The following is a 14,977-nucleotide window of genomic DNA, read 5'->3' as shown; positions in this document are numbered from 1 at the left end:
AGGAACAATGACTTTGTAAATTATTATTGTTACCTAACTGGGGAGAGAGTGGAGAGCGTTATGGTGAGTGAACTAACTTGCTCCCACAAAGACAAATATTGTATAAAAACCAATATTGTAGAATGGGGGGGGAGTTGGTGGTAGCAGAGGGATGAAGATGTGCAGGGGACGGGGGTATTAATCATGGAGTTGTACAATTTGATGGATGGGGCGGTGAGGGAAATTGGAAGGATCTGTTCTGGAAAACAATGTATTTGAATTGAGTAAATAAACTAGTCTAATAATAACAACAAAGAGATATGCAAGGATGGTTCAACATAAGAAAAACAATCAAAGTAACTAAGGACATTAACAAAACAAATAACAAGTACCATATGATTCTAGCAATTGATGCAGAAAAAAAGGCTTTTGACAAAATCTAACACCCCTTCCTGATTAAGACACTCAACAAAATTGGAATAGAAAAGAATTTCCCCAATATAGTTAAAAGTATATATGCAAGAACAAGAGCCAACATCATTCTCAAGAGAAAGACAAAACATTTTCTTGCTAACAGGGACCAGACAAGGATGCCCACTGTCACCATTTCTATTCAATATTGTACTGAAAGTACTTGCTAGAGCAATACACAAGAGAAGGAAATAAAGGCCATCCAGACAAGCAAAGAGATGGTTAAACTGTTGCTATATGCAGATGATATGTTAGTGTGCACAGAAAACCCCAAAGATTCAACAACAACAGCAACAACAAAAACCTGTTAGAGCTAGTAGACCAATTTTGTAAAGTGGCAAAATATAATAAGAGCAATATAAAAAAATTAGTGAGATTCTTCTACAGTAACAAAGATAATTCAGAGAAGGAAGCCAAGAAAGAAACACCATTTGCAATGGCAAACCACAAATTGAGATACTTTGGAGTTACTCTAACTACAGACACAAAAGGCCTGTACACAGAAAACGACAGAACATTTCTGTGAGACATAATAAAAGACCTGAATAAATGGGAAAATGTGCTCTGTTCATGGATAGAAAGACTCAATATTAAGAACATGACAATCCTAAAACATGTAGAATGCTCAACATAATCCCACTGCAGATACCAAATTCATTTTTCATGGAGATTGAAAAGGAAATTGTCGAGTTTCTAGGGAGAGGAAGGAGACCATGATTTAGCACTTCTGAAAAGCAAAAATAAAGTGAGAGGCATAGCACTCGCTGACCTCAAAACCTACTATACAGGTTTGGTAACAAAACAGCATGGTACTGGTACAATGACAGGCACATAGACCAGTGGAATAGAATTGAGAACCCAGAAATGGACTCATCTATCTAAAGTCAGCTGATAATCGACAGGTAATTAAACCAAATGGGGAAATGACAACCTTTATAACAAATGATGCTGCAGAATTGGACTACTACTTGCAGAAAGCTGGAACAGACTCCACATCTCACACCATACACAAAAATCAATTCAATGTTGATCAACTCAGAGACCTACAAATAAAGCCCCAAACCATAATGTTCATAAGAGAAAAATTGGGACCAATCTTAGAAAGCGGTATAAAGGGACTACAAAATACAGCCAGAAATGTAGTCTGAAGAGGATAAAACTGATGAATGAGCTCTTGCAAAGATTAAATCTGTGCTCTTTTAGAAACTTTTTCTAATAGGGTAAAAAAGAAAACATACTGACTGGGAACGAACATTAGGCAATACCATCTCAGACAAGGTTCTCGTCATGATAGATTACAAAATCCTAAAGGGCCTCCACAAGAAAAAGACAATTACAAAATGGGCAAAAGACATGGAAAGACTTTTCACAGAGGAAGACATTTAGATGGCCAACAGACACATGAAGAAATGCTCTAAATCACTGGCAATTAGATGCAAACCAAAACCACAACGAGGTAACATCTTACTCTAGTGACAGTGGCTAAGATTAGCAGGGCAGCAAGAAAAGAGATGGTGAGATAGGAACTCTTACACATTGTTGATGGGATTGTAATATGGTACAACCAGTGCGGAAAGTAGTTTGGCGTTTCCTCAAAGAGCTGAACATAGAAATTCCTTATGACCCAGCTATTCCACTGCTTGGAATATACCCTGAGAAAATGAGAAATGAGGCCCAAACAGAGACTTGTACACCAATTGTTCATAGCAACATTATTCACCATACCAAGAATATGGAAACAGCCCAGCCCAAATGCTCAACCACAGTGGAACAGATTGAGAAATTATGGTATTTTCACACAATGAACGGAATACTATGCAGCACACAGGAGCAATGATTTTGTAAATTAATACCTAACTTGGGAGGGACTGCAGAGCATTATGTTACATGAACTAACTCATTTTCAATTTTGTTCCAATGGTCTATGTGTCTGTCTTTATGCCAGCATCATGCTGTTTTGATTACTACTGCTGTGAGGTCAGGGAGTACTATGCCTCCCACTTCATTTTTGCTTTTCGGAAGTGCTTTGCTTAATCAGGGTCTCTTTCCTCTCCAAAGAAACTTGACAATTTCCTTTTCAATCTCCATGAAAAATGAATTTGGTATCTGCATTGAGATTTTGTTGAACATGTAGAATGCTTTTGGTAGGACTGTCATTTTCACAATATTTAGTCTTTCTATCCACTTGATCATTCTAATGCGAAACTTATACTTGGACCAGGAGGCAGTCATCAGAACAGAGCAAGGGAACACTGCATGGTTCAAAATTGGGAAGGGCATACGCCAGGGATGCATCCTATCTCCATACCTTTTCAACCTATATGCAGAACAGATTATCCGGGATGCTGGGCTCTATGAGGAGAAATGTGGGGTCAAGATTGGTGGACGATTTATCAACAACCTGCGTTATGCGGATGACACAACCCTGCTTGCTGAAAATGAAGAGGACCTGAAGCGCCTGCTGCAGAGTGTCAAGAACTGCAGCCTCCAATATGGATTGAGGCTCAATGTCAAGAAGACAAAGATTCTCACCACTGGACCAATTGGCAGCATCAGGATGGATGGTGAAGAGATTGAGATTGTACACAGCTTTAGTTAGCTTGGCTCCATAGTCAACAAACAGTCTTGGCACCAGCAGCCAGGAAATTAAAAGGGAAAGTCTGCTGTTAGGGACCTCTCCAAAGTACTGAAGAGCAATGGTGTCGGGGGAGACTAAGGTGCATCTGATACAGGCCATGGTCTTCTCAGTCACTTGTTATGCATCATAGAGTTGGACAATGACCAAGGAAGATAGAAGGAGAATTGATGCCTTTGAGCTATGGTGCTGGAGAAGAGTATTGAGAATACCATGGACGGCTAGGGAAACAAACAGATTTGTCCTGGAAAGGGTTAAACCGGGTGGCTCCTTGGAGGCAAGGATTCTGAGGCTCCGTCTAACATACTTTGGACATGTTGTGAGGCGGGACTGGTCCTTGGAGAGGGACATCATGCTTGGGAGGGTGGAGGGACAGCGCAGGAGAGGAAGGCCCTCTATGAGGTGGATTGATTCAGTGACTGGGATAATTGGGATGGGAGTGTCAGAGACGGTGTGATTGGCACAGGACAGAGTGGAGTTTAGGGCTGTTGTACATAGGGTCGCTATGAGTCGCAAGCGACTCGACGGCACATAACAAGAACAACAACATCCATGAACAGAGCACATTTTCCCATTTATTTCAGTCTTTTGTATCCTGCAGAAACATTCTGTATTTTTTGTGTATAGTTGTTTCCTTTCTTGTCATATTGCCCCAGAAAGTATTTCCAGTACAATACTGATTAAAAGTGGGGACAGTGGGAATCCTTGTCTGGTCCTTGTTCATTAGAAAAATCTTTAAGTCTTACTCCACTGAGAATGATATTTGCTCTTGGTTTTGCATATGTACAAGTCACTATTTTGAGGAAATTCCTTTCTATTCCAATTTTGCTGAGTGTCTTTATCAGGAAGAGGTGTTAGATTTTTTTCAAATGCCTTTTTTTAATTAATTGTTAAGATCATATGGTTCTTGTTATTTGCTTTTGTTAATGTGGTGAATCACATTGATTGTTTTTCTTATGTTTAACTATCCTTGCATATCTCTTATGAATTATACTTGGTCATGAGCAATTAATTTTTTTGATGTGCTTTTGGATTCTACTGGCTAGAATTTTTGAAGGATTTTTGCATCTATGTTCATGAGAGATATTGGTCTGTAGTTTTCTGTTTTGATAATTTCTTTGTCTGGTTTTGGTATTAGGGGTATGCTTGCTTTATAAAATGACTCTGGGAATGTTTCTTCTTTTTCCATTTTTTTTATACTTTATGTAGTATTGGTGATAAATCTTCTCTGAATTTGGCAGAATTCCTCTGTGAAGCCATCTGGTCCAGGACTTTTCTAATGGGGAAGTCTTTTTATTACCTGTTCAATTTCTTCTTTTGTGATGAGTCTGTTCAAGTGTTCTACATCTGTATGCCTCAGTCCGGGTAGGGCATGAGTATCAAGGAATTTGTCCATTTCCTGTAGGTTTTTAATTATCCAAGTGTAGCTTTTCATAGTATTCTGATAATAGCAATCTAATTTCCTCTGGTTCTCTTGTGATGGAGGTGATACTTTTTTTAAAGAAATATTCATACATTGTTGCACAGTTTCCTCCCTCTCCCTGCCCCTCACTCCCTCACTCTTCTTTGCAATATACTGCTTATTGTGGACCATTGTCTTACATATAATGTTGTTGTGTTGTTAAGTTAGTCAAGTCATAGGCAACTCATAGCGACCCTATGAACGAAAGTCCTTGACACTTGTGTGCATGACTTTCATCCTTTCTCCAGGTTCATAGTTTCCGGAGGCAAGCTATTTATGGAAGTGGATGCCACTCCTGCTTCTAAGCTTGTTTCAACCGGGGAGCGCCACCAAACACTGTCCACCATGGGTAACCATTATTGCATTATTGTGACACATCAGTGTCACAGTGTTCAGCTTCACAGCAACTACAAGTTACCTCTGTATGGCAAGTAGACATGCCAGGGCTATACGACCTAGAAGACTGCCTCTCATATATTCTTTTTATACAGTTCTTTCCCTCATCTGTTCCAATGCGGTGTTCATTATTTATCTATGTTTTATCTATTCTCCTCCCAACCCCCATGTCAGTCCTGCTTCATAACAGTGGTGTTATGCAGTATTTGTCCTTTTGAGACTAAGACATTTCACTTAGCATAATGTCCTCCAGGGTCACTCATGTTGTGTAATGTTTCACGGGGTCATTGTTTTTCAGTGCTGCATCATACTCCATTGTGTGACTATGCTGTAGTTTTTCTTATCCATTCATTTGTTGATGGGCACTTGGGTTATTTCCATCTCTTTGTTATTGTGAATAACACAGTAATAAACATGGGTGTGCATACATCTGTTTGGGTGGCAGTTCTGGTTTCTTTAGGATATATTCCTGGCAGTGCAATTGCTGGGTCAAATGGGATTTTCAACTTTTTGAGAAAGTGCCAAACACGTTCCATAGTGGTTGAACCATTTTACATTCTCACCAGCAATGAATAAAGGTTTCATTCTCTTCACAACCTCGCTAGCATTTGTTGTTTGCTGCTCTGATGAGCTTTGGTATTATTATTGGGGTAAGATGATATATCATGGTTATTTTTATTTGCATCTTTCTGATAGCTACAGATTTTGAACATTTCTTCATTTGTTTACTTGACATTTAATGTCTTCTTTGGTAAAGTATCTACTTATATCCTGTTCCCATTTTGTGTTTGGGTTGTTTACCTTTTTCTTGTTGAAGCTCTGGACAATTCTATATATTTTAGATATGGGTTCCTTATCAGATATGTCATCACTAAATTTTTTTATATGCAAAGGGATTTGATTCTTTGAAGGTTCCATTCATCTCTTTTATTCTCATCTATTCACAGCTAGCATTTTGTTGTTCTTGCTGTGGGTACTTTCTCCCCTTATCCTTTTCATCTTCTTTTTATTTTGTAAGTGTTGAGTGTTACTTTGTTTTTTGCAGTGCAACCTGTATTATACCCCTCCCCCCAAAGAAAAGACCAAAATGGGACTCCAGTACAGGCAGTAGAGAACAGAGATAACATACCTATGGTAACCTTGTACCCCGAGTTTAAAAAGAAAAGACAAGGAAGTACTTCAAACACTTACTAAGGGAATAATCAGAAGTAAACACAGAAGAAGGAGACAGAGCACAGCACCCATAAGTGGCACTGTGTGGCCACTTTGAACAATGGTCACTGTGTTGTGAGAACCCTGGTTGGCAGCAGTATCCACATTAGCATGCAGCTAACAATGCAATACCTGCAGTCTCCCCCCTTGTCCTCCTTGTCTCCTGGAGATTGGGGTAGTGACCCACCAGGAAGCTGCCGTGGTCTTGTCCAGCAGATTTCAGCTGGCTGAGGTGAGGCCAGTACTATTTTTGTGTGAACGGCTTTACCTTCAAAGTCTCCCTCTTGGCAGATTGTGGCATGGTGGGCTGCCAGCCATCCCTGGGATTAGCAGGGGTACCACCTTTTTTTTAAAAAAACACAACAACTGGTTTATTTATAAAATTTAAATACATCGGTTTTTTTAATACCAGATCTTGATTAACCACACCCCTCCCCCCAGCCGATCCTCATCCCTCTGTTTCCACCCTTCCACACCTTGGATCCTCATACTCATTCGGCAATAATGGTTGTATACAGTATTTGTCCTTATGGGCCTGAGTTAGTTCACTTATCATAAAATCTCTAGTCTCTCGTAATTTACAAAATTATTTCTCCTGAGTGCTGCATAGTATTCTGGCGTGTGAATATACCATACTTTCTCAATCCATTTCCTAGTGGTTGGACATTTGGGCTGTTTCCATGTTCTTGCGATGGTGAATAACACTGCTATGAACATTGGTGTACAAGTCTTCATTTGTGCCTCAGTTTTCATTCTCTTGGGCTATATTCCAAGCAGTGAAATAGCTGGCTCATGTGGAATTTCTATGTTCAGCTTTCTGAGGTAAATCACTACTTAATTTGGGAGGGACTGGAGAGCATTATACTAAGTGAACTAAGCCCCATAAAAACAAATACTGTATAAGACCATTATTGTAGAAATAGATAAGTAGTAAAATGTGTATGAGGATCTAAGCAGGGGAGGGTGGGAGCAGGGAGTGAGTGAGGATGGTAGAAAGTGTTGGTAATCATAGGGTAGCACACTTTAATGGGTGGAGGCAGGGGTAAGTTAAGGAAATGAGAAAGATCCGGTGTGAAAAACAATGTAATGAACTTTGTAAGTAAACCAATATAAAATAAAATCTAAAAAGAAAAACCCCAAACACAACACTTTGTAAGTACAAATAGACAAAATAAATGGAAAGCTACAGCAATATAAAAACGGAATATTGAAATTCAGATTATTCAGACTAAAATGGCAGAAATAGGTAATACTTTGGAAGGACAAAAAAGCAGAATTGATGAAATGGAACACAGAATTAGTGAACTGGAGAACAAATCCTTCATTGCTTAATCCGTTAGAAGAACAATCAAAACAAAAAAGGAAAGAAAATGAGGAAAGTGTGAGAAATATATGGGACAGCATCAAGATGAATAATTTATGGGTAATTGCAACTCCAGAACAGGAGTAGATGAAAACCAAAAAAAGAAGAGCTGAATTAAAAAATAAAGTTGCTTCTTAAAAATTTCCCAAACACTATGAAATAAGAGAAGGTCACTGTTTGGAATCACTAAGCATTCAAGAAGCAGAGTGAGTTCAAATGAGATAGACCCCAAAAGAAAATCATTAAGGCATATCATCACGGATTTTTCAAAATTAAAGACAAAGAATACTTAGGGGAAACAAAGAGTCACCTACAAAGCAGAACCAATAAAACTACCTTTGATTACACAGCAGAAACAATGCAGGCAAGAAAAGAGCATGATGACATATATAAAACTCTAAAAGAAAGAAAAAAAGATCCTGTACTGAGCAAAATTGTTCACCGAATAAAAATGTGAAATTAGGACCTTTTCAGATAAACAGAAACCAATGGAATTAATGAAAGCTAGACTGCTGTATGAGTCATCTACGACTCGATGACACTTAACAACAACAACAACAACAGACTAACCCTACAATAAATTCCACTGGGAGCTCTACACACTGAGAGCCAACCATGACAAACAAGCAAAAATCAACATATGTAATGACCTCAGTCAGAAACTGACTCAAACACAGACATACACAAAGTACATTAAACATATGACACTAAAAATAGGGAAGTCAGGTGGTCTAGTGTTTAAGGAATTGTGCTGCCAATGCAAAGACAAACAGTTTGAATTCACCATTGATTCCAAGCCAGAAAGATGTGCAATCTCCTCCCATGTTATCTAAAATCTCTGAAAAGGCACAAGAGTCACCTACAAAGCAGAACCAATAAAACTACCTTTGATTTCTATTCTGTGGTAATGAGTAAAGCATACAGTTTATGGTAATGAATGACAGGCATCAAAAAGACAAAGAGAACAAATATAATGCAAAAAGATGGAATAAGAAATAGAGTCACAGAACTTCTAAATGGGGAGGAAGTCAAGGAGATTTCAAGATAAAGTGAACTGTTTAAAATGTGGGGATAAAACAAACTTAAAATGTAACCTCCAAGAAAATGAATAACCCCTCTTGTCAAAATAAAAAGAAAAAGACTATACAGACTCGGTAAACACTAAAACAAGAAATAAAAATGTAAGAAAAGTCATGACTAAAGCTAATTCAGCATAGAAAAGGAGACAAATCAGCAATGCCACTTGTGCTATCAAGTAAGAACAGACTCATAGCTGACCATCCAGTGAGTTTTCAGAGGCTGTAAACTGCACAAGCAAGTATTCACCTTACTCCCAAGGAGCAGCTGGTGGATTCAAACTGCCTGCCATTGGGATGGCAGCATAACACCTTACCGTAAACCCCCAGAGCTCCCCAGCAATCCTATTGTAGTGGTGGTGTTACATTGTTGCTGTGTGCCAGCAAGTCAGAACAGACACATGGATGACCTTCCAGAGGGTTTTCAGAGGCATTATGTGATATGTTAGAAGGTTACCCATCATTCTCCTCCAGAGCCGCTGCGTGGATTTGAACCAAATCCACCTTTGGGATTGCAGGGCTGCTTATTACCACTAGGCCATAAGGGCTCCAGCAATCCTACTAGTAGGTAGTAGGTATATATTTCACAGAAATAAGAGCTGTAACACAAACGGATACACTCACATTTATGTTTACTGTATCATTATTTACATAGCAAAGAATTGGACACAATTAAAAAAATCCACCAACAAACTAATGGCTAAAGAAATGAGTAAATTCATTCAATGGAATATTGACAATACTAAACAAGTGATCAAGAACTTCTTAAATACTTCATAACATGGATAAATTAAGACAAAATTATGCTGAGCGGCAAAGTCAGTCACAAAAGGCTAATCGTGGCATAAGACTACTAATATAAAAAGCAAAGGAGAAGTTTACACACAGAGTCAATCTTGGGAGATTAACAAGGCTAAGAAGGGAAGGAATAGGGTTTAAAATTAATAAGTTGGTTAAGAGAAAAGGAATGTTTATAAGAGTCTGATGAGACACTGTAAAATCCGGGTGCTGGTCTGTACGAGGAGGAATGTGGCATCAGGATTGATGGAAGAGTCATCAACAACCTGTGTTATGCAGATGACACAACCCTGCTTGCTGAAAATGAGGAGGACCTGAAGTGCTTGCTGCAGAGAGTCAAAGACTGCAGCCTTCAATGTGGATTGAAGCTTAACATCAAGAAAACAAAGATTCTCATCACTGGGTCAATTGGCAGCATCAGTATGGATGGTGAAGAGATTGAGATAGTTAATAGTTTTAGTTTGCTTGGCTCCACTGTCAACACTCTTGGTTCCAGAAGCCAGGAAATCAAGAGACGAATTGCACTGGGAAAGTCAGCTGTCAGGGGCCTCTCTAGAGTACTGAAGGGCAATGTCAGTTTGGAGACTAAGATGCGTCTGATGCGAGCTATAGTCTTTGCAGTTGTGTGCTATTCATCGGAGAGCTGGACAATGACTAGGGATGATAGGAAGATAATTGATGTCTTTGAGCTCTGGTGCTGGAGAAGAGTGTTAAACATACCATGACTGCTAAGAGGACAAAGATCTTTGTCCTGGAGAGGATGAAGCCGGACTGCTCCTTGGAGGCAAGGGTTCTGAACCTTCATCTGACCTACTCTGGGCATGTTGCAAGGAGGGATCAGTCCTTGGAGAGGGACATAATGTTTTGGAAAGTGGAGGGACGGCACAGGAGAGGAAGACCCTTGATGAGATGGATTGATTCAGTAACTAGGGTAATGGGAGTGGGTATGTTGGAGACAATGAGATCGGCACAGGATAGAGCAGGGTTTAGAGCTCTTGTACATAGGGTCGCTATGAGTCGCAGGCGACTCAATGGTACATAACAAAATAACATAACAAAATGTGTATGGATGAATTAAAACTAATATTAATTGTAAACTTTCATTAAAAATTAGTTATAAAAATAAAAAGATAAAACTTACACTCCTGTGACAGTAGCCATTACAAAATTCCATAAGATAATCACACCATTTAAGGTTCCAGCAGCTAGCAAATTATACCCTTCTAGCTGTAATAGATCAATGCAGTTCACTTCTGTTCTGACGGTAGAATTCTAGAGACAAAGAAACAGATTTATTTCCATAATCACAGTACAAATGAAAGATGCACACTCAAGTATACCATTAATTAAAAACAGAGTATTTTGCCATTTTTTAAAAAAATAGAGTTAATGTTAATGGCATGAATGATATAAAACCTTAAGGATCTTCATTTACTGGTTGTTGCTGTTGTTGTTGTTATGTGCCGTCGAGTCGCCTGCGACTCATAGCGACCCTATGTACAACAGCCCTAAACTCCGCTCTGTCCTGTGCCAATTGCACTGTCTCTGACTCTCCCATCCCAATTATCCCAGTCACTGAATCAATCCACCTCATAGAGGGCCTTCCTCTCCTGCGCTGTCCCTCCACCCTCCCAAGCATGATGTCCTTCTCCAAGGACCTGTCTGTCCTCACAACATGTCCAAAGTATGTTAGATGGAGCCTCAGAATCCTTGCCTCCAAGGAGCCACCCGGTTTAACCCTTTCCAGGACAAATCTGTTTGTTTTCCTAGCCGTCCATGGTATTCTCAATACTCTTCTCCAGCACCACAGCTCAAAGACATCAATTCTCCTTCTATCCTCCTTGGTCATTGTCCAACTCTCTGATGCATAACAAGTGATTGCAAAAACCATGGCCTGTATCAGACGCACCTTAGTCTCCAAAGAGATACCATTGCTCTTCAGCACTTTGGAGAAATGTTGTCATATGTCACTGAGTTGGAACTGATTCCTAGCTGACCCACCAGTGGGTTGTCTGAGGCGGTAAATCACATGGGAAGAGACTGCCCATTTTCCTTCCTCACCACCAGCAGCTCGTGGATTAGAACCTTTGGATTAGCAGTTCAACTCCTTACCACTAGGCCACCAGAGCTCCATAAAATGAGTAATAAGCAACTACAAAATAACCTTTAGAAATCAGAATGTGGAATCAAGGAAAATTAGAAGTTATAAAAAATGAAATTGCTTGCCTGAAGATTCACATTCTAGACAGTGGATAGTAAAAAATGGATTGTTATTGGACATTTTTAATTTGACAGTGATGATCTACTATGCTAGGAACAATAGCTGAATAAAGCATGACACTGGATCAATTGTTCAAAAGAATGTTTTGTGATCTATCCTGAAATATAATGCTGTCAATGACAAATTAATATCTATTCTTTCAGAAAGAAGATGAATTCATATAGCTATTATTCAAACTTATACACCAATGATAAATGTCACAAATGTAGAAATGGAATATTTTCACAATGCACATAATTTATAGTGATTGGAAAGTGACTCTGTATAATACAAATACAGGAGATGATTAAGCATCTAACTATTTTTATAGATGAAAACATAAAAGACTAGTAGACTTCCAGTGGGGTCTGAAAACATTTATAGTTATTTTCAAGCGGTAATGCTTGACAACCAGAAACCTCATCTACACCCAGGTACCAGGAGTTAGCACTGCCATGGCTAAAAAGATCATATGAAATCATATGATATGAAATCAGTTAAGAAATTAAAATTTTTTTAAAAAACCACACAAAAAAATCTTTGCAACTAATAGACTAAGAGTCCTCACCACAGATGTAAGGAGGTCTGTTGAAATGTTAACCAAATATCAGTGCTTTGAATCTACCAGCTATTCTCAGGGAGAAAGATGAGCTTTCTTCTCATTTCTTTATCTCCTCATCAAAGAAAGATGACAGGTCTAGGAACTGAGTGGAGGACTGCTACAGGTTGGAATAAATTCAGCAGTGCTGGGCTTAAGGTGCTTGTTCACCCCCTCCATGGTAATCATACATGCACAAACAACCCAAATGCCTACTAACAGAGGACTAACTAGACACACTACAACACATTCATAAAAGGGGAATATTACAGTGTTCAAAAAGAAAAGTGAAGTTTACATCCACTACTCATAAATTGCCCTTCTGAATGAGATCAATCCATTTTAGCATCAAGAAAATATTAAAAGTAAAATTTTAAACTTTTCCATATTAAAAAGTGAACTTAAAAAACATGACATTTAACTTACACAAGTAAATGGAGATAATTTTCTCTCAATCAGGAATTCCACATCTGGGAAAGGAATACGTGCACTCTTTGGTCTGGTGGACAACCGTAGAGGCACAACATGATTCCCATCTTGTAGGAAAGGCACAGGATCAGGCAGCTCCCACATCACTAGGAGGTAAATATCTTCTTCCTTGCCCTGTAAGAGATATCCAGAGAGTACGCAGAAAAGGAATCATTCTGTTGTGAGCTGTCTTTACAGAGAAAATCAGAATGTACATTCACATATATGATGTACCATCTTCCGCACAGCTTTGTTAAACCTTTTTTGTTGTAGTTATTTGCCATTCAGGGAGCTCTGATAGTCTAGTGGTAAGGAGCTGTGCTGCCAGCAAAAAGGTACATAGTTTGAATCCACCAGCTGCTCTGTGGTAGAAAGGTCTCCTCCTGTAGGGGTGAAGCTAACCAAGGCAGAAGCTGCCTGGGTCATGACAAAATAAACACTGGGATGCTCAAGACCTTGATTCTCATGCTAAAGCCGCCTTTTGACAAAAATGTAGTTATGGAAAACAAGGAAGGTCAGCAAGTAAGAAAAGAAATAGTAAAAAGCATCTTGGACTCCAGTTAAAGTATTTTACTGTTTATGTAATAAAAATACTGTCAACTAAACTATGAGAACTATAGGTTGTGAGAACCCTCTCCCCTTACCTCTTGACTAAGAAAAGTCTCGAGTAGTTCATTTCAATCACCTGGCACTTTCCTGCTGGTCAAAGTGTGACATATGGTGACCGCAACATGATACGGGAACAACATATGATGACCACGATGTGACAGGGGAAGAACAATAGTTGGAACCACGTGGAATGAGAAGTGAAAATGTCCAGGCTACTTAATCTCCTTAGTAGACAATACCAACGAGCACCTCTACATGTAGGTATTTATTCATAAGGGGATTTCTGTCGATGGGGCAAGAGCTGAAGGCTGCCTCATCATGTGTTTTATTGTGCCATCTCATCTTTGACTTTTAGATGGTGTTTGTCCCTCCCCTGGAACTTCAGTCTGAGATCCCGAGGTTCCCCCATATAAAGTTCTCTTGCTGTTAGTGTTACCACTTTCTGAGTGGTAACGTACTCTTTTACTTTCTTTTTTTCACTGCTGCTGCAAACTATCTTACTATCTTGTCTGTGTGTGAGGGCTCATTGTTAGTTTTTTAGATCTGACCCTACTAAATTCAGTGGCTACCTATACAAGTAGCTCCTTAATGCTAGCATTAATTGGCATAGCCCAGCAGGATCTAAAAGCCTTTCTTTCAGAGGTTGGAAGTGAAGCGTGTTGCTTGTGACACTCTTTGGTGGAAGGATCTGCCTTATTTATAGTAACTCCAGGATTCAACATGAATACTAAGGATCACTACTGCCATGGGGGTCCCAATGACAAAGCCTGATAAGTAATAACAGGAAAGGCTATTAGAAGACCATTAGAAGGCATAGTGTCCAGGCTATCCCAAGGCAGGGCATACTGTTGCCCTCCTTCAAAGTCAGCGACAAGACTAAAACAAGACTCCTACACTTAGCAATAGCAGAGTCCAGCTGATGAGTCTATAGAATTGTATTGCCCGCATGGATGGGAAATCAGCATCCCTCATCCTATTAACTGGACCCCAAGTTGCTGTTAATGTGTGAGGTAATGTAAACAAGTTTTCACTTAATGCAAAAGTAGATTTCTAAAAGCTCACTGAATAAAACAAGCTTGGTAGCAAGAGTGGCATCCACTTCCAAACTAGCTTGCCTCCAGAAACCCTATGAACTTGGAGAAATGATAAAAGTTATACAAGTATTCAGGTTTTTGTTCATAGGGTTGCTATGAGTTGTCTATGACTTGATGGCACTTAACAACAATAACAACAACAATGAAAGAGCTCTGTTGGCCTAGTGGATAGAAAGTTATGATACTAAACCAAAGGTGGGTGATTTTAATCTGCAGCCCTCAGGCCTGGTTTTAATTGTTTTTGGTCAAAGATTCTTCTAAGCGGTATAGCACTAGTCTGTCCATTTACTGTACAGAGGTAATTCGGGGTTGCTGTGATGCTGAACACCGTGACACTGATGTGTCAAATGTGATAATGGTTACCCATGGTGGACAGTGTTCAGTGGAGCTTCCTGTTTAAAACAAGCTTGGAAGCAGGAGTGGCATCCAATTCCAAAATAGCTTACCTCTGAAAACTCTATCAACTTGTGGAAACGATGAAAGTTAAGCAAGTGTTCACGTCTTTTGTTCATAGGGTCACTATGAGTAGTCTATGATGGCACTTAACAACCACCAC

At 39.3% G+C, this 14,977-nt stretch overlaps 1 protein-coding gene across 1 annotated transcript in view; it reads right to left on the bottom strand.

The window, feature by feature from the left end:
* WDR64 (WD repeat domain 64) overlaps positions 1-14,977 on the bottom strand; it is a 195,162-nt gene that overhangs the window by 77,018 nt on the left and 103,167 nt on the right. The window contains exons 14-15 of the mRNA XM_006902445.1: positions 12,677-12,853; positions 10,534-10,664 (exon numbers count right to left, since the gene is read on the bottom strand). Of these exons, the coding sequence (XP_006902507.1) occupies positions 10,534-10,664; positions 12,677-12,853 (308 nt within the window). The remainder of the gene's footprint in view (positions 1-10,533; positions 10,665-12,676; positions 12,854-14,977) is intronic.

Source organism: Elephantulus edwardii, unplaced genomic scaffold (assembly GCF_000299155.1).
Source record: "Elephantulus edwardii isolate Elephantulus edwardi_28Jun2011 unplaced genomic scaffold, EleEdw1.0 scaffold00412, whole genome shotgun sequence".
NCBI classification, from domain to species: domain Eukaryota; kingdom Metazoa; phylum Chordata; class Mammalia; order Macroscelidea; family Macroscelididae; genus Elephantulus; species Elephantulus edwardii.
Note: the sequence above shows the minus strand (reverse complement) of the source record. Positions and strands in the feature narration are given on the sequence as shown.